Below are 25427 nucleotides of genomic sequence, written 5' to 3'. Positions count from 1 at the left end.
CTTTCGAAAACACTGTGCAGGACCTTCCCCTGAGCTCAGGACTAACAATATTCCCAGCCCATGTATGTGCATGCTTTGAGGCCCTGTGAGCTGCATCTGATCTTGATTTGGTCTACCAACTTCTGCCTCACGAGAGTTGCTGAGCAATGTGGGACAGCACACATGCCTTGCTGCTTGGAAATCCAGGCCCTGTACAATAAGCCAGCCCTCACAATTGATGTCCAGTTTGTTGTAATAACTCCTGTTGCCCATCCCACTCACTAAGGTTAGATTTGAGACAGCTGGTGTGGTGTTTTGAATTTCCGGCTCCATGGTCTCTATCTCTGCTTCTCATCTCTTTTACATTTTTTTCTATCTTTGTCTTTTCTTTTTTGTCTGTGTTCCATCCATGGAAAAACCGCAGGCATCCCTCATTCACGTAAGTGCCTCTCTGCATTTCTTTCGCTCCCTTTTTCTGTTCCTGGAGTGTTCCTGTAACATACATAGCACTAGCATTTAATCTAGTGACATTTTCCTCTTACAGTCCTTAGAAATGAAGTAATCAGTACTGTCCATTTCCTAACAAGACTGACGCTAGAGTAGCCATTCTACTCTGGTTAATACTGCTCTTTTTAAAACAGAAGTAGGGGTTAACACCTATTTCTTTATTGTATAGCATGCAATTCAAATATTCAATTTACAGTGATTTTTGTGATAGTAAAGGTTAGCTTGTTAGCCAAAAAGCGGAGTAGTGGAAGGCTTCATTTTTGTGAATTGATCAAAATTTTTCGAATTTTAATAAAATGCAGATGCTCAGAAAAAATAAGAGAAAGCTTCAGCTAAATTACATCTCTGTTTTAGACTAAAGAGCCAACCAAAAATTTCAGAATTTTGACTTTTTCAAAAATTTGAAACAAGCAGAAAAAAACTTCAAAAAATTTTCACACTTTTTCTCTTCTTCCTAATATTCTTTACCTTCAGTAGGCTTTAGACAGTCTTCCAGCAATTGTGTAGATTTGATACTAAAAAAAAGGCCAAAAACTATGCTAAATTTTAAAGCGCACATTTCTTCACCTTTCTAGGAAAAAGCCAAAATGAGTTGGAGAGAAGTCGTAGTGGATTTGATGGATGTATTTGTCAGTCAGGTTCAGCGTAACAATGTATGCTCCAGAGCTTTTTCTTTCAAATCAGAGTTATGCAATGGCAGCAGAAGAAACCTCTTTATCTAAGTGAGCATTACTCTCTATGTTAAAACAGATATCTGTGGGATAAACTGTTGTTATTCCAAAGATTGGATTGGCGAGCAATGTGAAGCTACTGTTGTATGCTTTGAGATTTCTGAAGCTGAAGTCAAAAAGATTGTTTTTACCCTAACTGCAGGATTTGAAGCACACTTCAGCTATTTTACCATAGCTTGTGGTGTCATTCAAAAGCTTGGACTTAGTGGATAACTAACAGGATGAATGGATCAGAGATGTGTCTCAGGGTGGATGAATGAATTGACAGATGAATGGATAGAATTTCAAATTATGATAGTTGCAAAGCAGATAGTAAACTGGGAGATTTATCTTACCTATTGTGTTTCCTGATATGCACTATGCTGTCCAGAATTGTTCAGAGCCTATTAATTTCAGCAGAAGCAATTTACTCCTTATATAAAGTTAATTGTGATTAGTATTATATCTGTTAGGCAAATGGTTTGGCAGGCCGTTCTGAATTGAACACCATCGATGATACATAAGGGATATAGTCATAAGCATTCAGTCTCTGTGATGATCGGTGCAACAAGAAAAGGAAAAAGGTCTAATTAAGCAGAGGGGAAAAAAGAATATCAAAAAACTTGTTTCAGCTACATCTACAGGTCTGTCTGCCAAGCCTCATGTTCATCACCTGAGGGCTGGTATGTGGTTTTGTGAAGAGGAAGGTTAAATTAAACTTGTAGTACACAGGTTTTTTTGCTGTTTTTTTTTTTTTTTTTTTAATGTGACAATAGCTGTTAGAATAGCTGTTAGAATAGCTGTTAGATTGCAAAACCAGAATACACCTTTTGTGCTCATGGCATTATTTGCAACTGGTACAGGGTTACTAATGCATGTTTTCAGTCTAACATGGACAGCTACCCCTTCTGCCAAGTGATTGCTACATCAGCTGGAATTGTAGAAGATGGGACAAGGGGAATCTTGTGACAAAAGCAATGCTGAAGGGGAGATGGCACAGAAAATATTTGATGCCAGCAGGATGATGATATTTTGATTGTGTGTAGGAGAGCACACAAAGAAAACAGCCAAGTGTAGAGTCACAGAGAAAAGAAGGGGATAAATTGCAATGAAGGATTGTTTGGAATATCCCGTTAACTTCACAAAGAGGATTTTGTATAAAGGCCCCTGGGAATGATGTTGAATGATTGCAAAGACTTGCTGTGGTGCAGAGTTGATCCCCCTACCAGGAAAAATGCAAAAAGAGTTGGATTTGGCAGCATGGATGCTGAGTTATTTTCCTTGGGATTGTGCTGACAGGGTAGATGGAATATGCTCTGAACACTGAGCAACTCGGTAAATGAAGTTCCAGTAGGAGAGCTAAGTGATTTCATAACATCTTGTTCTGCTGAGGTCAGGAAAAGCATCCCGTGGTTCATGCTATGCTACTTCAGCCAAGCTGCCCTTCCTCATACTGAGCAAGAGTCTTACAGAGAAAACCTTGGAGAGAGTCAAAGAAGATACCCCTTCAAATAAGTTTGCAAAAGCTGTGGCAAAATACTTCAAAATAATAGTGATGAACACCATCACAGTCTGTTCTTTGAAAGTCAATACAGACCTACTTAACATGAAATACAGAGCAGGTTTGATGGGGCCTTCTGTAACTTCGGCAGAAAAAAAATAATTACAGAATATTAAAACATCTGAATGCTTTCTCACTCTTTTCATCTTGGTGTTCTGAAAATACAGTGACATTGAAACCTCTCAAAATGGTCATTGTAAACTGCTGGAATGAGTCAGCTAGAGATAACCATGAAAGATGTGAGACCACAGCACTTAGATGGCTTGTGGCTTGAGGGTTAGCGTAGCAATAAAGTTGATATCCACAACCATGTCTTTATGTAATGGGTTTAAAGAATTAAAGAGCAAACTACTTTTACCTGGAAAGCATGAAGAACTTCCAACCAAGAGAAAGCTTCTTAGAAGTGTAGCCATGCATGAAAGGAGAGCTGATTGCATCACAAGAAGTTTTGAGGTTCTGCAGCCGTAATGCCAATGTTCTGGCTTTCTCAGTTGCTATGAGAAGAACCTTTTGGAATAGATTGTGGAAAGGATGATACAATCTGCAGAAATGGTGCACCCTGCTACGCCTTTATTATAGATCACATGCTGACACTCCCAGACTGCATGCTGACATCCCTGGGACTCCATAAGGATTCTTGGCAGGACTCTGAGGAATACTAGCTTTCCTATAATGCTCAAAATAAACCTATCTGACACAGTGAATACTAGTCTCTGATAGAGATTTAGAGTCATAGAACAAAGATGCCAGTGAGGATTGGGAGAATATTCAAAGCTGCTTAGCAGGATCTATTCATGTCTTTTTCCTTAGACCTTACATATTTCCTGCTGAACAAGGAACTGGGACCTAGTACACAGCTGGAATTACTGGCATGATGGACAACCAGATGAAATGAGGATTTCTTAAAAACAGTTTTGATCTTGCCCACTGAATATCATGTAGGATCCCAAATGTCACCTGCGCACTGGGAACTTGGATTCTCTTGTTTTACTGCTGATGAGATCTGTATTATCACTTAACATCAGGTAGAACAGACACTGGTGTCTAAGGATTAACCATAATATGTGGTAAATGGGACACAGTACTATCTTAAAGGGCTGTATAAGAGAAGAGCCAGAGGAAGAGACATACTTAAAAATAACATGTATGATCACTAATTTAGGTGCATTCTGCTGCATTTCCGCCAGCAATCAGGACTTGTTACTGTAGTGCTAGTAACTTAGATGGAGCAAAACATTGACTTGGTGACAAAACAGAAGACAACCACTGGCTGAAAACTCCCCAAACTGAATGAATAATTCCCAGTTGCATGCATGTGCACATACCTAATATCAGAATGTCACTAGACAGAAAACTTGCAATCTGATTGATTAAGAAGGTACTGATTGCCATTTGAGCCAGCAGGGGGGAAGAAGACTGGAGACAGTATTGTTAAGATTTGTTACTAAATCTTTCCTTGATTTTTTTTTTTGAGCTGTTACTCTTTAGGATTTAATTACTTGTTACCTCTTAATTTGCTCTTTCACCAGGGGTTGTGAGTGAGAAACTGATATAGTCAGAAAATTCAGAAAAGAGAAAACCTTTGCTTTTGTACAGCTGATTAGATATTGATGCAATTTGGAAATCAGCCTTAGAAAGTTGCCCTGCCTGGTATGCATGAAGAGAATTGCACTTCAGTCATCTTTTGTAGCTCATTGAACTAAGTCCACAAGAACAGATAGGAGCACTCTTCGCTGACTAATTTTGTTAACACTTTTGAAGAATATGGGTCCATTCAGTGTTCTCCAAATTAGAGGTTATAGCTCTGTGGGTAGGTTGCGATCTCAGACAGTCTGCCCTGGTGGTGGGTTCTTCCAGTCAGAAGAAAGGGTTTTTTGAGAGTTGTCAGGCCTCAGCCTCAGGTCCGGCAAAGTACAAAGTTCTAGATTAAGAGACAGCGTTTATATTGCTTGTTCTCTGTGTGTCAGAGCTTTAATCTGACAAAATCTTACCGATTTACTCTTTGTATTCCATAATTTGGGTGCATTTAACAGGAGTTCACTCCCCTGCTCACATTCCTTTCTCTTTCTTCAGCAAGTGCAGCTGCCCCCACCTCCTGTTTAGCAGAGAGTGAGTATGATGGAAAGAGGTTGTCTTTGTTCCACTTTGCTCTGCATGCACCTCCTCACTGGCTGTGGTGTAGTCTGCCTAACATCCTCGAGTGATTTTGTTTTTTGTTTTGGGTTCTTTTGTTGTTGTTTTTGTTTTTTTTTCCTGAGGGAAAACTAAATCTTCTGGTAGAGGAGCTGCAGATAAGCGCAGGTTTGATTTTTCAAGACAGACAGAAAAGCCACAGACTGCTTCCAAATGCACTGGCCTGATGGAGGAAGAGAGATCAAGGTTCAGTGCAACCCTACCCATATCAAAGCTAGCAAATGCTTTGTGACTGGCCTTTAGCATTAGGATTTCCTATCAGTTAAGTGTTCCATTCTCAGGGACCTTTTATGGGATGTGCTCAGCTTCTGTGATGTGAAGCTACATTTTCTGGAATCACCTTGGCACAACAAAAACTGAAAGAGTTTAGTTTCTTAGCTAAATAGAGCGGGGATACTGAGTTGAATGACTTGTGTCTCCCTAAGCCTGCTGCGAAGTCACTTTTTTTTTTTTTTAAATGCATAATCAGTTTTAAGTGGCAAACTGTACAAGAGTCTCCTGCTCTCCCCTCACATCAGCAGGACTGATGGCAGTGTGGGAGAGGAAAAGAAATTAACTGAAGACATCTGATTTACCCCACTCTGCAGCTGTAACATTCCTCTGCCCAATCCAGAAGATATCACAAGTCGTCTACCTTTGAGGATGTTACATACTGTAGTAGAGAAATCCCTTATAGCTGTCTCAGTTATGCTGCATTCCCCTGTGGCTTTTGGAAATAGAGATTTATATTCATTCTTCTTTGTCTTTCTCTCCTGATAATCCTAGAATTTGATGCTTATATAGTCTGCCTTTTTTCTTGGGAGTGGAGTGCTTAGTAGTAAGGGCTTTCAGCCTATCACCTTCTCTCACAAATACCTTATTTCTCTTTGTTTTAGTATTTTCTCTAATGCATGTCTTTTTTTCTTTTTTTTTCTTTTTTTTTTTTTTTTTTGGACAAAGCAAAGGAACAGTCATCTTTTTTTCCAATGTCTTTTGTAAAAGTACTGGCTAACAAGAAAGGAAAGGAGATTATGAATGCACAATACAGACGAGTTTATCTGGTGGCCATGCACAAGTAGCAGAAGTGAGGACATTCCCTTAAAGCTAACCAGGTGCATATAGTGCTTGCCTTTTGAAAACCCTGGTCTCAGTGTCTGTCTGTGTGAATAGGAAGAGAAGTTCAGGGTGGATGTTTGGTCTTATCTTGGTGTCGTTCATATCTATTTTGTGACCAGAGCAGTATAAAAAGTGGGTTCCGACTCCCTGAAAGTCTGCCAAAGATAACCAAGAGGATTTTTTTGGCTCCTATTATAAGCTATTGATGGAACAAGGGTAATCAACTGAAATCCAAGGGTATGTCTTCCCCTAGGTAATGAACACCCAGAAATAGGGGGGGAAGTAACCCATCAACAAGGGTGCTCAATCCTTGTTGGACTGTAAGATCTTTTTCCCTTGTTCTCTCTGACTGTCCTGGCCCCAGTTCATGGAGGTGAGGAAGAACTGTGTATCAGGAGGGTAAGTTCTCATTACTCCTTGCTCCTACCTCTTTTGTAGCTGGGCCTGGCTAAAGCTAGAGATGGGATGCTGCTCTACAGGGCCTCCTAGAAATTCCAGTGCTTACCTGGCTAGTAACAAGTTTCGAGTGAACCTAAGCTGTTATTTGGGACAAAATTAAGCGAAAATGCGGCAGCTGTTACTGAAATTGGATTCAGAGCTTTAAAACGCTGAAGGATGAAAACATCTGTAAGGACTGTTGGAGGGCTAACTTACTGCAGGAACCATGCAGCTCAGGCTTACTTCTCTGTGACCTAGGAGGGGCCTGCATTAGGTGGCAGAACTCTCCCCATGGAGAGGAGTTGTAAAATACTAGCAGCACAGTGCAATTTTTGTCGGCTCTTCAGATAATATGCATCTGGCACAGGGATTCATTATTCATTATTCTCACTCCCTCTTCATTAGACCGCCTCCCTGTTTTCCTTCCAGTAGCCCCTGCCCCCATCTCTCATAATTTATTTTCATGCTATGCTCACCTTTACATGTCCTATCTATCTTTCATGTTTCCATAGCAACTCAGCCTCTTACTGAATCTGAAAGCACTGAGCCACCAAGTGAGTAGATGGGAACTGCTCCCTTTTGGTCCTGAGTGCTACTTGTTATGCTGTAGCCCTTCTATTGAGGCAATTAAAGCATTATGCCATGTTATTTTGATGTCTGTTAACCAACAATCTGGCAGTAACGGATTGCATGAGCATGTAGGCGTTAAGAACCTGGCATGGTACTACTCTTCCTCCTCCTCCTGTTGTCCTACCAAGCATGTGGTAGCAATTGTTAGAAGAAACATGGAAGGAAAAAAAAAAAAAAAAGGAAAGAAAAAGAATTTTAATGATTGTTTCCAAAAGGAACGTTTTATTTGCTTGTTTTTCATTGGTGATTTTAGATTTAAAGCTGCCTTCACAAAAGGGACATGGATAGATATTTTGCTGATATCCTACCTAGCCCTATTTTCTGTGAATTTAGGGAGTGAGTTACAGTTGATATTGGAGCTGCAGTGTTGAAAGAAGGTGCAAATAAAGACTGCAATGAGGAGGTAGAATATCTTTCGGGAGAAAAGACTGCAGGGAGAAGGGAGTATTAGCCTATCTTACCAATGATGCCCTCCCTGTATTAAAAGACTGGTTCAAGATTTCACAAGAAGTCTGTAGCTGAACTGGAAACTGGTTTCAAATTGCTTCAGTTTCTGCTCAGTACTGGTTGGTTAGATGGCTGTTCCTAGTGGGACTGAGTCAAATAAGCACATGCTTCCATGCTGGTCCTGAGTAGCCTAAGGAAAAATAGCTAAAAAAAAAAAAAAAAAATGCATCAGTTGATCTGTAGGCAAAAGAATCATTTTGAAATGTCTGGTTTAGACTAGATGTTCAGAGTTCAGTGGCACAGCCTTCTGACATACTGGGGGTATATCAAATGTGTAATTTTAATCCCTACCTGTAGGAGATGTCATGTCACATGTCATGCACAAACCAAGCAAATTATTTGCAACACAGTCCTGGAAGATGCAGCAAAATACTGCAGCAAGACATAGGCTTACCTGGATGTGTTTTGTACAACTAATCACTGCTAGAAACCCAAATGTTTTTCTTTTGATTTGCAGTAATACAATTTGTGTGTTTGTGTGAATATGGTTTTTGAGATAAAGCTGTGTTTACTTACAGTGGGTTAGAAGATGGGTCATCACCTCTAACCAGAAAATACTAAAAGCATGAAGTATGTGATTCTTTCTGGGTCTGGGATAGAAGAGGGGAAGATAGTACAATTACTACTAAAACAGTACTGCGCACTTTGTGATCATACATATCACATGAAATGTCCCTTTATCTGCCTGTGACCACAGCGAACACTTTCCTTCTTGCAGTATTTTTCATGTATACAACATGCAGAATCTTACTTTCTGACATTTCTGAAGCAGCAGTGATTCTGTACTGCTGAGGACAACTTTTCATTCTAATCACACTTTGGGGGTGGGGTGGAGAAGGAAGAGGGAAAGAAAAAGATGACAACGAGCAGTTCTACTAATACTTCTTATTTCATTCATTCTTTAGGAAGTAGGGACTCCATTATGCCTGTTCATATGTGGGGCTAGGAGATAGCTTTGCTTGTGAGAGAAAATGCTGTATTCATGTTTTGTGCAACATTCTTTGTTCCTTTAAAAAGAATGGGCCTTTTTTACCCATAAAAGATATTAAAGGCTAGTTCATGATAAACATTTTCCACACTCTTTTTTTAGGTTGTAAACCTTTCTCTCTTTACCTGCGTCAAAGCTCAGGTTTTTATACTAAATGGAAGCAGATTTGGCCTTTCACTGACTCATTGTCATTTGTACGTATAATCTGTTTATGTAAATAGTAGATGCATTTGTTAATATGCTGCAGAACAGCTCAGCATAGGAATGTGCTGCATTTAACAGCAGGAAATTGGCACTGGGCAGATGCCCTTAGAATCAGTCATCATATAATTATGGATGACACTGCTGAGTGGGCTTGTGTGTTACCCTAACCTAATCTCCATGGGTAAATGAATGAAACTAGGAGCAGTTAGAAATTAGGGGAACTGCTGCATAGCATCATGAAAAGTTGAACAGTAGATCTAATCAAAACCTAATGAAGCTGAAGAGTGTTTCTTCACCAACTTTAGTGATTTTTGACTTTGATATGTGATTGATAGCATATGGGAGAAAATGTCCAGAATCATGTAAGGAGTTTAGGAATAGGGACCTCATTTGGCTTAATCGTCTTAGCTGTTCAGATAAATAGTTCTGTATCAGTGGCTTAATGAAGCTTATTTTCTTGCAGCTCTCTCCACTGTGGATTGTTTTGCCTAGCAGTATGTTTGAGGTCACATCAAAATATTTTTTTCAGTTGAGGTACTAATTTGGGTCTTTCCCTCTATCTAGCCTCCTGCTTTTCTGGAAATTGTAGGGACTTCCATTCTATTTATTAGAAATTGGTGAATGGGTTCAAAAGTTGAAGGATGAGAGAGGTTGAGGACACTGAGCAAGAGACATGCAGATGGAAAACCAAGCAAGGTTTTTCTATGAAATCTCTTACTGTATCTTGCACTGTGCACCCAATCAACTCACAGTAAGTTGCCATCTTGGGGAAAGGTCGCATGGGAATCCCATAGAGTTGGTGACTCTCTTTGCTGTGGAATTTCTTTCTGAAAGCAATGGGGCTGGCCACTAAGAGTTTGTTAAATATGGTGGAAATATTGGAGGTAGCCTATTTACATAGAAAAGCTCTGAAAATTTTCATAGCAGTTGTTCGTTAATTCATTTGTCTTTCATATTCTTTTACCCCCGCTCCTCCTCCCCATCATTTCACTCGTTCCAGATTTGCCAGAAAGTAAGTACAGATGTGTACGTTCTCTGCCACTGCTTGCGGCTGACTAGAATTCAAGATCCACTCCTGCAGTGCCTCAAGGCAAACAGTGCTGGGGTTGCTGCCCTCAAAGGAATGTAATGTACACAGACAACTTTAATCTAAAATCTAGTTAGCAAGTGAGGCTAAGGGGTTTGGGAGCATTTCCCTAGAGCAGAGAAGTCTGCATCTCTCCTTTTTGTGCTTTGTTTAAATATGGTTTGCAAGTAAGCTGGACGATTGCCCATATCTCTCAATAAGTCCTGATAATAACAGTAGCTATAAAAGACATTTTTATCAGGGTCCTTGGCCAATAATCTGGGGAGACAGGTCTGACTGTGAAAGCCCTCATACTTTCAGATTACCACAGTATGTACTGCCTGGGAATAGAAGTCGATGTGTACTACGGCCACATTCCCCTTGCAAGCTCTGAGGCAATCAGTGTTCTGACTGTCTGACTTTGGTCCGTGGCAGTATGATGAATTTCAAGGTTTTAGACTAAAGATAATGTTTCCAAACTCTTCTGTGTCTTAGAAGCCTCATCCAAATTGGCTTTTAGTCAGATTTGTACTGCTAATTTTGCCCTTGATCTTTAACTAAAGCTTTCACTGGAGAGGAAATAATCTCAAAGGCAGCCTCTCTTGTCCGTCTTTAAACCTTCTCATATATTTGTAGTCTATAAGGTTTAATAGTAAGCTCATTGCAGATTTGGAAATATGTTTCCTCATGAGCAAAAGACACTGAATGCCTTTCCAGGAGAACTAACAGTAACAGCTTCCCTCCTTCATGGTGCACCTGCCTGGAGTTCCATGAGCCCACGCTGATAACTTAAAAAGCCTACATTGGTAACTAGAGAAGGTGATTTGAATGCTTAGATACAGCAAACACTTTACATTTTGTACCATCACATCTTTCCCCAGTAATGGCATGCATAATTTTCTCGGGTACAAGCACCTCATTTTAGTTTTCATTTACGCCAAGTTGACAAGGGAAGTGCCAGAGCAGAGTAAAGTAGTCTCAGTAAGATGAGACAGAAGAACTGTCATGAAAAATGCACATTATAAAGTAGATGGTAATTTAGGAAGGGAAACAGTGCATGGAGTGGGTGGTATCCTCTAGTGCAACAATTGTTTGTTTTACTTTGGGCTGTCATTCAGTCTGTCCGCTTTCTCACCTCCATCAGTAGTAGCTGTGTCTTTCTCATGCTATCTTTGTCATTAGCTTTCAGTGCAGAACTCTTCATTCCTCTCCTCATTGACAAAGCATCCCCTTGCACACATTAAATCATGGGTGTAGTTCATTGCACATGACTCACTCCACATCCTTGAATCTTCAGGCTGAACATATTGGATGGAGCTCATGCACTTTTAGTGGTAACTGTTAGTCTGACCAAATCCTGTGGCAGCTCTTTGATCGATAGCTCTGTCCTTGGAAATGTTTACACACAGTAGGTTTTTACATTTCTCAGTCATTACTGTTGTTAATATTTAGGAAGATGTTTGTTTCTGCAGAGAGGAGAATACCTCAGAAAGAAACACCATGATTTGTACTCATTGAACTATGTGGGCTATAATTTGGACCATTTCACCTCTGATGCCTGGACTGTTTCTGAATAACATGTTTTCCCTTTTTCTTTCCAACAGTCTTGTGGATTCCTTCAGCTGTCCAAGTTCTGGGGCACGGTCCTTCTCCACAATTATTTTTGTTTCTTCCTTGACTTGGTATTAATAAGCAGTGATGCAGCTGTGCCTAACACTCATGGGGTCATAACTCAGTGCTTTCTGTGGTTTAATATTCTTCTATTTCCAGGCAATTTTACTGTCTCCCCAATGTTTCTGATATATGCTGGCTAATTTAATTTTGTTTCTATTTTATTTAGTCTGTAATTCTGTTGTTGATTTTTCCCTTACCCATTGTTTACATCAGTTTTTTAATTTTTTTGTATTTTCCATGTGACCTCCTCCACTTTCCTTTCAACCAATCATGTGCGTGCGTATCATGTGACTTTGTCATGTGGCTTGCATGGTGCTGATGATGTCGTCCGCGCTGGTGAACAGAAGGTAAAATACTTTGTTCTGATTGGTTGACTACATCTGGGGGGAGGATCCCCTCTGCCCCACAATGAGGGACCTCCAAATTCCCTCGCTCCAAAAGCCTTCTACAAGCCGTTGGAGAAATTGCTCACCACTGTCTGCATGTGACAAACTAAACTCCAGTCTTCTGTACTGAGCTTGAAGGATCCTTAAACTTGGAAAAAACATGACAAAACAAAACTAATGCAGCTCAATCATTTGCTTCTTTCATTGCCAGAATCCAACAGTCAGTGCCCTAATAATGATCTAAAACTATGTCTGCCCTTAAAACTAATGGCAAAAATCCTTTTACCTTTTAAGGGACCGGTGTGCTAACTTCAGACTGCTAATCCATGGAGAAATTATGCGAATGACACTCAGATGATATAAACCACCATGTCTTCTGTTGCTTTAGCAACATTTTTCCTTTCCCTTGCTAATTCAGTTCCTGTAAATGTTTTCTTTTCACAGCTATATGTTTTTAGTAGGCTATCAAAAGGATCAGAAAATCCTTATCTCTGAAACTTAGTCATTGGTAGGCATGTCCCGTTGTGATTTAAGAAAGAAACTTCTCTAGCATGAGTAAAACTTAAACATAGCTAGAGTGGGAATTGTGTTTTTATGAAGTAATGCATGTATTGACATATTCAGAGTACATGATGGGAAGCAGCACTTCACACTATTTGCATCAGAAGTACTGTTACACATCTCTTGCCAGAGCACGTCATTCCTCCCATGCAGTATCTGGTAGAGACAGGCAAGGGAATTAATCAAGATCTGAAATCATTTCAACAGTAACAGTCACAGTAGCTGGTAAACTCCATGCAATCAAGAAGCAAAAGATTGACCCTTGCAACCTATGGAGATGAGATTACTCTCCAAGTAAAGGTTGTGGTAGTAAAAAAAAAAATTTCTATAACACTGATTTTTGAAACTTCACTTAATATTCTGTGCATACTCTAAAGAGAGGGGAAAGCCCCTGCTTGTTTTGCTTCTGCAAGTAAACAAATCATTTTGAAATCCAGAAAGCAACTAGCTTTTTTTCAGTCTATGAATTCTAAAATCACCTTATTGTCTTGTATTACTGCCAGGAAAGGTTTCGGGCTGGATTTTGCCAGGAAAAACAAAACTAACACCAGTAACCTTCCCACATGACTGCATGCATGGAAGCAGCCCCTCTTCCCCGGGTCTCTCTCTCTCTGAAAGCTGATTGGGTGACATCCAGGAGGACTGAAAACTTGGCTGTCTCGTTTTGCACGTCCTTTTGGTTTTGTTCCTTATTTTTGGTTGTTGATGTTTGCTTCTCTTGTGTGCATTCTGGAGCCTCTCTTCCTATTCTTTCACACCCTTGTTTATTTACCCCTCGTGGAGATTTTGCGTAGGTGTGGCTTACGCTTGTTTCAAATTGTGACACTAGGTCACAATCTGGTCTTGTTTACATGGTGGTCAAAGACTGCAGAAATCAGCTGCTCCCTTGTTCACATGTTGCAGAAATTACCATAGACTGATTGCAGTTGTATTTTTGAAGCACAGCAAGGATGCAGGATCTTTTTCAGCAGTGGGGCCGCTTTTCAAAGAGTAAGCAACTGGAACATGTTTGCTGGGAGGAATAAAGAGATGTGATAAAATGTCTCTGTCATCAGCACCACTGTCACTGCTGGGGCTCAGCATGCATTCAGTGTCCTGTGACTAGGGAAAGGTTTGTATTGCTCTCCCATATTCTCTTCCCTTCTCACCTCAAGTTTTCACTATAGCTGTATCCAGCTCTGGTACATGTGGCTATCTCTGAAAAACAGATGACTAAAAACTGCCAGCTTCTTGTAAAATCTCAACCAAATCAGTCTAGTATTAGATCAAGGAAGCACTTTGTTAAATAAAAGTTAAACAGCCGTGAAAAGGATACCAGGAAGCATTTACCACTGGCTTACAGCAGGAGATTGCTGGTGCTAATGGCTTAGCAAGAGTGGATAAAAAACAATTTGAAAACCAAATGGCTCAAACTGTTGTCCTCAGCTACTCTCACATGTGTAGGATCTAACAGGTAGCGGTGCAGGCTTCAAGAGCCTCAGAATGGTTCATTATCTCAAATACAGTTGGTCACATTCATTATGGGTTACATTTGAAGCACAAAGAATGGATCACTGAGAGCTGCATAGGATCATCAGTGGTGTACCCTGACAGGGCAGTATCATCATAAATAACTCTTCACTTGAGGTGCATGCACTATCCCTGTATTCTCAGCAGGGCAAAGCATTGGCTTCTGTCCTTCTGAAAGTTACAGACTTGGTTGCCACAAGAGACCATGCAGTGAGGCTTATGGATTGCTCCTGGGATCTGTGCTGTAATCTGATATATAGTGAAAACTGACAGCTCTTACAATGTAGCAGTCAGGTAGCCCTCATGGAAAGCAGCAAAATGATTGCGCTACTTCCTAGAAATATAAGAACTACAAGGCTGCAGCCACCTAGTCCCACTGTCTTGTGTCTCATATCAGACAGCAAGATGTTTCTGTCCTAAAATCTGGTCGTAGGCAAACCAGTGTTGCAGGAGTCCTTCCTGATGTTATTCTTTCATGAGAAGCCAGCAGGAGGAGGGTGGTGGGAGATCTGGACAGATGAGCAGTGAAGAGTTGCAGTCTCTTTTTCTCATGCAGCTGCTCTTGGTCATAAAAGATAAACAAAAGAGAGTGAATAGAAAAAACAAGCCCCCAGAGCCATAGAAGATGTGAGAGTGGAAGCAGAACTGTTTTCCCAAAAGGCACCAATGAGATTTAATGCTAGCTTATTCACAGCTGATCAATTCTGGACAATGGCAGGACGACACCTTTGGAAGAACCTTCATAGAGCAAATCAGGTGCCTTTCAAAATACAGGCCTTCATGAGCTTTCTTGAACTGAGCTCCAGAGAGAAAGATTGGTCAAAAATAGTTTAAGTTGGGAAAAACAGGCATTGTACCATGTGTATCTATTAGCTCTTCTCAGAGATAAAGCACCTATTTGGTTTACTTTAATTTTCTTTGCTGAAGCAAGTCCCATGGGTGAAATTTAAATCCAGTGAAAGTCGTCTAGTTCTAGTGAAGTCTGTAAAGTAGCTGAAATCTGTAAACTTTACGTCTCTGAGTGAAATCCCTCCCATTTCTCAAGGAAAGCAAAGCATGGGGATAAATATTTAAGTTGCTTGATTCCTCCCACCTTCCAGTAGGCTCCACTTGCCATTACTAGGTACTCGCACTGCTGGGCTGAATAAGGGCCACTGTCCTTTTATGGGACAGCGCATAGTCAGAGGACCATGCAAGGTGTGATCTGGCTCAAACATGGTTACTCAACATTATCGCGCCATATAGTGAAAGCATAAGATCCTGCATCCCTTCTTCTGCAGCAGAGTGGATTCTAAGCAGATTGATGATTGTAAAATGTTTTTCCAGAGGAAGTCTGATGTGCTTGGAGTTCTGTGCTCTCAGTAACTTGACTAGCATCATCGCAAGGGGCATTCTTTAAGGATTCCAAATTGTGTGGCTGGAATATGCAGATTTCTGCAGTATGTCTAGTGGCTCAGTGTAAATGGGAGACCCCCAGGCGTGTAACACTCCTTTGTAATGCATTTTTGCCTTTTCAGCTCCCTTCCTGTAGGGAGGATGCATGTTTTGTGAGCATGAGTTCCTTCTCTAACCTGACAACCTTTTCTCTTCAGCTACTGACACTTTGACTCATGATAGGAATGTTGGTTCTGCTGGACTAAACTTCTCCCACTAAATTTCTTCCTCCTTTGATTGAAGCTACATACTAACTCATTTTTATTTTACAGCCCTATATCTGGATTACATCTGCCTGTTTAAGAGAAATGCTATGTATTTATGGAGAGAAAACTGTAAAATACTCTTTATCAGTGCCTGCACTGCCATGCCTGCTGGATTTCAGGAGTGGTCTGTGTTCTCTATTTGGAGGACTATTTCTGGGAGCAGAAGTGCATTTAAACTGTCAGGAAAAGAAAGAATCAGGAGCTAGAAACTAGACAAATTCAAAGTAGAAAAGAGGGTAATTAATCATCGGAATAGCTGTGTACAAGGTACAGTAGTTTCTCTAACATTTGAAATCTTCTTATCAAGATTGAGTATCTTTCCAAAGGATGTTCATTCACATATTAGTCTTGGTGCTGGATCACTGGAAAAATTGTTCTGGCCTGTGTTAGATAAGAGGTCAAACTCTACAATTATAGTGTTTCCTTACCACTTTAAGATCTACTTATCTACTAATAATTATCTCTCTGTTGAGATGAGGATGGGAAAGAGTACCAAGGAGATCTTGATCTTGTACCTTTTAGGTATTACCAAAGCAAGTCTGCCAGATATACAGCAACATGAGGTCAGAATTGAGCATTGCTGCTCATGAATATTTCAGGCGTGTAGAGTGGCTTTGTGTCCAGCAAAATAACTAGCCATGAATGCCCCCACTTGTTATTGGGAGCTCATTTCTTCTGTGAAAAAGGCAGAACAGGACATTCACTTCTGCTGTTGTTTAATTATTGGCTAGTAGTCTTGATGCAATTATTTCAGTAACAACTTCTTCAGCTTGAAGCAACTCAGTGATTTCAATCAATAACCTTCACGGTGATATTTTCTTTTAGGATGGGGAAAGAAAGGAAGAAAGATAATTGTGTAGTTGATCTGGTGTTTTCAGGCTGTCCAGGCAAAGTGACTCTCCTCATTCAAAACTCATTTGTTTCCATTTAATTTTCAGTCTGTGATGGCATTCATCTTCTTAGCATTCATAATTCCAGGAGCAACTGAGCCTGGAAAGACACTTTCAAATATGCAGCCTTGATAAGCTGGCAGTAAAGAGAAAAAAACATCTCTTCATCAAATTCGGTCATCAGTTAATTGTGAAATTGTCCATCCTTTCCTGTGATGTGAATGCAGTTGGCCATATGTTCTGCGAATCAGGACAACTCCAAGGGAGTGCAAAGTACCTCCTGTAACACAAATACAAAAGCCCGTTCCTATGTGCCATTTACTTCAAAGTGCATCAGAGATCCATGCAAGGTCAACTCCATGGTCACCCTGAAAACATTACATTTGTGTTTTCAAGGTTCTGTCACTGAGGAAGCTGTTGCAGGGTAGAATAAAGCTCTTGAGTGTCCACTCCTGCTATCTTGGGAATCTTGTGTTGAGGATGTAGGCAGATGCAAGGGATTGGAAAGGAAAATTTAGAATGGAAGAAAGGAGCATTCAGTCTCTATAAGAAAATATACTATGTTGTGAAACACAAACATGTATGTCTCATGTCAAAGAGCTTTGTGTATCCATGGGATTGTAATTACCTTCTTGGAGCACGTGGTACGTTAGCCAGAGCATGTGTTAGCCTGCAAGGAAATAGAACTAGTCTTAAATTACTGTTTCAGTCTAGGCCTTGCTTCTTTCTCATTGATGTTTCACAAAAAAACTGCTTTGCTTTCTTTTTTTTTTTTTGGCAGGGGGCGGGGGGGGAGGAGGAGAAGCAGAAGAGCTTGGGCTTGAAACTACTTCTGAAGACCAATGTTGAAAGATATTGAAAGAAATTACATTTCTCTGGCATATCAAAACTGCACGTGCTTTCCATTAGCAGCTGAATGCAAATCCAGACAGAACAGATTTAGAATTGAAAATGTTTCTTGGATTGAAAGGAGCTCCCGTAAATTCCCATGGCTGAAGTTAGTTGCTAGAGCGCATAGTTTATCTTAATATAACTATAGGCTTATTATTTCCTTTTGCTTTTAGAATAACACAGCAGAACAAAGTATTAACCAGTTTTACTCTAGGCAGTGGACCAAGCTTTTAAGTCGCAAATATTATCATTTCAGTGTCCTAGTCTTGTTTTCCTTTTGACATGTTCAGGCTTTTGAGTTGCAGACGTTACTATTTCACTGTCTTGGTCTTGTTCTCATTTGGATTTGTTCAGAATTGGGTCATCATTTAATTGCGTTTTGCCGCACTTTGGATTATCTGTCAGCATGTGTTCAAGAAGGGCCATTGTCCAAATCAGAAGTAGCACTACAAGTGAAGACAGAGGTGCTTTAGCATAACCATAGATTGCTTTGAACTAGAATGGTAAAGTGTGTATGCAACATCAGCAGACCTGTACAACAGTTTGGAACTGCAAAGATTTGGGAAGCGTATTTGGATTCAGGGTGCACAGCAAAACACAGCATGGGCATGATCTATTGTATGCTCTGTATTTAAATTTCCTTTGGTCAGCTCTAAAAGACACTCTTAAATTCCCTTAAATACTCCTAAAATGCTTTATATCTATATAACTATGGCTGAACAGAGCTGTTGGGATTTTTTGCTGTTATCATTCAACCACTTTAACTGTTACTTAAAATAACCTGTAAAAATTAGGTCCATATAATGAGACCAGACAACAGAGTGTAATTAATCTCAGGAGTTTGCTGGAAGTGCTGCCTGCTGACTGCAGCTGATTTGTAACCTTTAATTTACAAATAATTTTAGTGTTGGTTTTGCTACAATTATCCATAAAGAAATTGAACAGAATAGCCTTTAGAGACACAAGAACATGCTGCATATTTAAGAATAATCCCACTGAACAAAAAGTGGATCGTGGGACTGTAGGAGTTTCCTGGCCCTAACAAGTGCCACAGCCTTGCAGACTAAATTTTCCATACCCATCATTTCAAGACAGCTTTGTTCATTCACACCAGTTAGCATAAGGCCCCATGGAAAACTTCAAGAGTTCATAACTAAAGAGAGGCAAGTTAATGGCATCACAAAATGTACCTTATTAATTTGTTTAATCAATTTGCAGCCTAATTTTCATTATTTATAACAATAGATTGCAGTGGATAAGTAGCAGGAGCCTTGCGTACGTTTTATTAAAAGTTTGGCTGCTTTTGCTGTACTAGATCACACTGTATCGCTTGCGTTACATTTTTGTTGAGAAAGCAAAGGGGAAATAGCATTTGGAGTTACTGTTATGCCTTGTGCTGACTAGTAATGAAAGAAAATAGACATGATCCAGTGCCCATTCATTGGAAACACCTCTCTTGATTTTACTGGCTGTGAGTAAAGCCATTTCAGAGGTTCTGCTGTGTCATTTTACATAGCAGGATTTTCATTTAGAACTGCCTATTTATTTTCTAATTTTTACCATAATCCCTTTAGAAAGTACTTTCATTCAAGCGTTGGCTCAGATTCCATCTAAATTGCTGGGAGTTGCTAGGAAGGAGTTTTCCTCCAATTTCAGAACAGTGCAAAATCATCAAATTTGCAGTAACCAATGACTGAAGGACAAGTCACACTCTTGATCCTTTTTTATTGCTCTGCCAACAGCCAGCAGGAGCTGAAATACTGCACAGCAGTCACAGTCAAAAGAACATCAATAGGAGTAAGTGGCCAAGACAACATAAATCCTTTTGAGTAGCCAGGGTGGAAGCACAGTGTGCAAAGTCATACTGTTACCAATTTCAACAGCCACCACGTTGACTTTCCCATATTGTGGCTGTAACAGGCAGGTGGATTACAAGGAAGGTAACATAAAAGTCTGGAAGGATGGAGTAAAGCAGCCAACCAGATGAACTGGGATGAGAAAGGGTAGGAACTGTTATCCTTGCAAGCACTAGAGTGAATTGTAGAGAGGATTCAGAATAGTTAATAGGTTGAAGTCTTCAGGGCAAGAATATTTAAGCAATGAGAATGAGAGAAGGGACATTTTAAAGATGAGTCTGATAATGTGACACTATACTAAAATAGAATGCTTGTTACAATCACTTTTCTGTGACAGATGTACTCTAAAGTGTATCTGTTGCTCCCAGTATCCTAAAATGGGTACCTCACGTTCCCGAACACACCCCAGTCTTACATTGAGGGTATAAATTACAGGAAGACTAAACAGCTTTTTAACAGGCAAAGCAGATGATCACTGCCAGGGCTCCTAAGGTAGCTTCAAAGCACTGGTCTGTGCCTTTGCTGTGTCCTGGGCCTTGCTCACGCTCTCTGAGGGATGGTGGCTCTTCGTGATAGATTAAGTAATTTGTTTTCCTGAAAAGTGGCTTTGCTTCTGGCAGTTAGTCCTACAGCACAGGGTGTTGGAGCTGCTTAGATACCTCAAGATGTAGGTAGGTTCCTAGTAGTGTTTCTGAAACTGTCCAGGTATTTAACACCCACTGAGTGGCTCCCAAGTAAGTTGTTCAGTTTGCAAGTGCAAATGACATTGTTGGGTGGTGTGTTTTTTCTGGATCTCAACTTCATGATCTGAAATGGGACAGTCCTAGCTTAGTTCTTTAGTGATGAATCTTCAGAAAGAAAATGCTCCTGAGACATGAGTACTCTAGAAAGAAATGCTGGTATTTATCACAGAGGGAAAATGGAATGAACTAGGACCTTGTTGGGCCGCATTTGTTAGTTTATTTATTTATTTATTTATTTATTATTCTAGGCGTATTTTTTGCTGGTATGTTAGAAGACCCACTTTGACCACTCCTCTTCAGACATAGACTTTCCCAGTAAGAAAACTACACAGGAGATGCAGTATTGGGTATGAGAGAGAAGTCATTGCTTATCCTGTCTTAGTAACGTGGATTCAGAAAGCAGAGTGGAGTAAAACAAAGGAGAGGGAGTTAATGTGTAGTTTTCTGCCCATCTGTTTTGAGAAAAATCCTAGCGAGCGAGATTTCTGATTTTACAGACCAACCATTCAGTGTAAAACCACTAGTGATCACAAGTCTGTACTGTAGGGAGAGTCTGTTCTTTCTGAGTATTTGCCCCCATTACTGATTGGCCTCCTCATCTCTCTATAGGTACTCTTCATGAGCCCTGCTCATGAACATATTACTGTTCCCACTGGAGTTTGTGTGTTGTCCTTTTGGCTTCTATTGGGTGCCGGACAAAATTGAGTCCCCAGAAGGGACAGGATAATGCCCCCCTTTTCCTTCCCTCAACAGCTGCAAGGAGAAGGCAGCATGAGCTGTGGTCAAACCCTCACGGGAAGGGCTACTCTGAACTTACTGGGACAGTGTGAGCTGACATAAGGGTATAAATCTACATAAAAAATGGCTGTCAGGACAGTGAAAAATATCTCTGCCTGGCAGTTTTGGAAGAGATGATGATAGATTTGTTTAACACTTGTTCATTTGGACTGACTGCAGTCAACAAAGTAGTATCATTGTCTGCTTTCTTTCCCAAAATGTATTAGTTAGATGAGACAGGTATATTCTTACAGGAAGTGTCTTCAGTGTGGTCTTAGTGGTTTGTTGTGATAGTGCTTATACACATCATTATTAAGTGTAGTGCTGGCTTCTCCATGCACTTTTGTTGGTTTGGGGTATGTATGTGCTTAACAAAGAAGATGATGCTTCTGAATCGGGAAGGGCAGCCAAAATAACAGCTAAAATGGTCAAAAATCTTCAGCAATTTTAAAGCCCAGAATCAATGGCTTAAGCACTTAGATTATATCACAGAGACAATATTAAATAAACCGAAAATAGTATAAAAAGAAACCTAGCAAGTTTCAGCAAGATTTACAATAAATTTTGTAAAGTCTTACTAATTTTCACTGGCTTTTAAGCTCTTGGGACATTTCAGAGCTTTAGAAATATAATTCTAAGTCCAATCTCAGAGGAACCTATGTCGTCTTGCCTTTCCATAAAATGGAGCAAAGCAAGCACCCCAGCTCTGACCAAAGGTTAGCAGAATCTGAGCTCTTTTGTGGCCTGTCGTTTTTCAAAAGGGAGAGAAGTGCTCCTTTACTATTTAAGTCTTTTGCTAATTTAATATATATGTTGTTGGGGTGGGGGTTGTTTGGTTGATTTGTTTCTTTTTTCACAAAAACAAACAAACAGGTAATAATTCCTCTTCCACAGTGAGTTCACAGGCTATCAAAGCACTTTGGGAACGACTCATCTCTGGGGTAATATGGAAGAGGAAGTAGAAAGCACGAGTCTTCAGTAATCTGCTGCAGTATTTCTAAAAGAAAGCTTTGTAAATACATAGTCAGACAAGGTGTGGATTTGACTTTTGTCAAAGGAAGTGTAGTAAAATTGCAAGAAGGAAGTCCTTAGGCTGGGGAGTGGGGAACCATCTGCAGTTCATCTGTGGAGGTTATGGGGGAACTGGCTAGAAGATGGCAGTTCCTAGAGACTCCAGAGGAACAGGGTGTGGTTGTAAGTGAGCAAGCCCTAGAGAGGAGAGGGAAATCTCTGGTTTCTGCTGATGTCAGGAATGCAGATTGGGAAATGATGGTTTGTTTCTTTTAAAAATGGTTGTTACAGAAGCATGAAGGGATCTAGTTCTCTGCAGCTGGTGCTCATTGCAGTTAGTTACACCAGTGCAAACTGAGTGAAAACATGCACAGTTGTGCTTCAGTACCATTTTTCACACCTGTTTAAGTGACAACAACAGTGACTCTCTGGTCAAAGAACTGTAAAACCTAAACAGCACTCAAAGTGCAAACACAGGTCTGTGACAAATATCATGTTCCTTTTCAATGTTGCTCCTTTCATCAACATTTCACAGAAGCAGACTGCCTGTTTGCCATGTACCCTGACTTGACATTTTCCTGATATTTCACATCAGCATTTTAGAATAGAAACAATGAAAAGCGGTTTGTTGCTCCAGGGCATCCTTGGGGTCCTTTCTGCTTAACCTCTGACTCCATTTAGGCATGCACAAAAATGAAAAAAAGCTGCCAAATGCTAAAAACACTTGGATCTCACAACTGTTTGTGTCCCTAGAAATGCACAATGTACTCTGTGCCTGAGTCAGAGTGGAACTGATATGCTGGTGGCTGAGTCTAATGAAGCATTTTTACTGGTTTTGATTAGTACTTCTTTCGTAATGAAATTTCTGAATAATTAAACATGAATCCACCATTATTTCAGGGGAACCCAGCGCACCCAAACTGGAAGGTCAGATGGGAGAAGATGGAAACTCCATTAAAGTGAATGTTATCAAGCAGGATGATGGTGGCTCCCCAATTAGACATTATCTGATCAAATACAAAGCTGTAAGTATGTCTGACACTCAAGCCTGATTTGTATTTAGCCTATTCAGTACTCAGGCTTCATTATACAGCCAGCTACCACGGCAGATAACCCTAAAGCTAAGAACATACAGGTAGGTCAGTACAGGAAAATATGGCAAGCAGATAGGGTGGACATGGATAGGATAAGAGATGTAACGTGCAAATGAGCGACATCCAAAATCTTTTGTTTCATTTTCTTTTCTTTGACTTAGATTATGAAAGATTATTCCTCCATGCTAAGTTCCTCCTGCAGAACTGTGGGCATATGGCAATTACATGCACTTAATATAACTCTACTTCATATACTTATGAAACAGGATTGCCAGCAGCAATTTAAATAGCTTGGGATCAAAGGCTCATAGTGTGGAGCATTGCTTGTCTTCAGACATATCTAACTACAACTCTTTATGTTGTTGTTCACACTGCCATATTTTATTGCATAATGGATGTTTCAGTACTAAATTATTCTGCAGATTATTGAATAAGAGGTTCAATATATTTAGTAGAAACCCAGATAAGGTAAAAGTGTCCATATCTATGGCCATATAGAAGATGCTATTTGAAGCAATTCTCTTTTAGGCCTAACTAAACTAGATCTTATTGCCTATGTAAGTTGCCAGGGATTGCAAAACACATGATTCTCTGATTGAACAAAGCATCCAGCACTGGTCTAGGGAAGGAATTTTCATTTGATGAGCAGCTAGTATTGCTGTAAGCTAAACACACCTTATTTTGTGTTAGATTGTATTTAATTTTGTTCCTACCACAGGAAATAAAATAAATGAACACACAGTCAGAGAGGTTGCTTAGCACATCCTTGAGGAATACAACCTTGGCAGAGTGTCATTAAAAATCCAAAGATCCTTAGAGCAGCAGAAAAATTGTGAGAAATTACTGAAGCTTTATTCTATTGTCTGTATATTTTGCCCTAGTATTAATACATTTGGGGGCAGCTCAGCTGCACCAGTGTGTTTTTGTGGTAAAACATAGAAGACGCTTTCATGACTGGGTGTGGTAGGTGTGCTCCTGAATTAGTTCTATATTGGCTATTAGGTAATCATTTCCTTATATATGGCAAATGAGCAATCCTTAAAGTCACAGAGCGAACTTTACACTGTTGTCTAGAAATCACAAGAGTATTCCTTACCACCATTTTGTGCTTTTCAGGTTACTCACTCAGAGCTCCTCAGGAAGGGGAGGGCCTCTAGAATTTCTAAAGGGCAATTGAGTGTGACAGAACCGTAAATTCTAGTGGAGATGGAAAAGTTTGTTAGTGCATTCAAGTCCTGTCTAGAAGTCTGGGAGACTGGGTGAGTTTGGACCACCTGGACCTTGAAAAGGTTCACTGACACGGAGTGTCAAGTAGGCATAGCTATGGTAATTGTAGTATAACTGCAAAGGTACAGAAAATAGCTTCTCTCTGCTCCGTCAAATCTTACGTGCAGCAAGCATTGCTCTTTATCGAGTTTTTCCTTTCCCCTTTTTATGAGAAGTTCACAAAAATGATACTTAGGAGAAGATTTTGCAGGAAGAAAAATGTGTGTGGTGGGATTAACTGTTTCTCTTCTCCAAGGAAGAGATATACATTTGTTAAGGAGGGTGTTTCTCTGGTGTAACATTTTGCCAATTATATTTGTCGTTCTTCAGTGTCAGGGCTCTAAAGGTAGGAATGCTACAAGTTCTTTGTGATCTGGAATCCTTCCAGAAGAGGGGGTGGTTGTCCTTGCAGGAGATACCTTATTGTGCAGACAAAATGTATAGGATTGATGGAGGATTTCCTGGGTGTAAGTCTGCAGCATGAGTTATGCAGAAAGCTAGATCAGGTAAGATGGCTATAGATGTCCCATCTGTCCTGAAAAAATATCAAGAAACTTTCTTTGCTTTTTTCTCTCTTGACCTCATTTGCTATCACATACTGCCACCACATTTCTATTTTGAACTTACCTATCTCTCCTTGATTTCTTTGCACATAGTTCCTACCGTAGGCATCACCAGGCCCTATCTTGCTGGCCCATGTGTTGGTGGGTTGTCATAGATGCCCAACTAGACAGAGCTGTGCGCAAAGTAGCTTCCTCCTTTCAAGGAACAGACTGAAATATTGCTGTGAATAGCTGGCTTATGTGCAGAGATCTTCAATGGGAACGTTTTTTTCTGAAGTAATAAGCATTTTTTTCTGAAGTAAATAAGCATTAGGAGGAGGCAGTATCTTATTTTGTGGTACTTCTCCTGCATATATTCAGCCCACGGGCATGCAGCGAGGTTCCTTGGAAGCACATACTTCAGAAACCTGTTTCTAACTGACTCTTGAGGAACTGTGGTACCAAACCTTTTCCTGGTCTTGTCCAAACATTGTCAGGGTTGTGGTAGCGCCCTGACATAACCCTGCTGTTACCAGCTCAGTAGTAGCAAGATGAGCTGCATGCCTAGAGCATTTCAGATTGCCTTTCATTCTGCAAGAGCTAAGGAAGGGAAGCCTTTATCCAGAAAACAGAAGCTGCCTTAGACTTT

General features: G+C 40.2%; 1 protein-coding gene across 1 annotated transcript in view; it reads left to right on the top strand.

Moving 5' to 3' along the window:
- The window catches only part of NCAM1 (neural cell adhesion molecule 1), a 161941-nt gene that overhangs the window by 111980 nt on the left and 24534 nt on the right, over positions 1-25427 (top strand). The window contains exon 14 of the mRNA XM_067310090.1: positions 22777-22901. Coding sequence (XP_067166191.1) covers positions 22777-22901 — 125 coding nt within the window. The remainder of the gene's footprint in view (positions 1-22776; positions 22902-25427) is intronic.

Source organism: Apteryx mantelli, chromosome 23, assembly GCF_036417845.1.
Source record: "Apteryx mantelli isolate bAptMan1 chromosome 23, bAptMan1.hap1, whole genome shotgun sequence".
Lineage (NCBI taxonomy): Eukaryota > Metazoa > Chordata > Aves > Apterygiformes > Apterygidae > Apteryx > Apteryx mantelli.
Note: the sequence above shows the minus strand (reverse complement) of the source record. Positions and strands in the feature narration are given on the sequence as shown.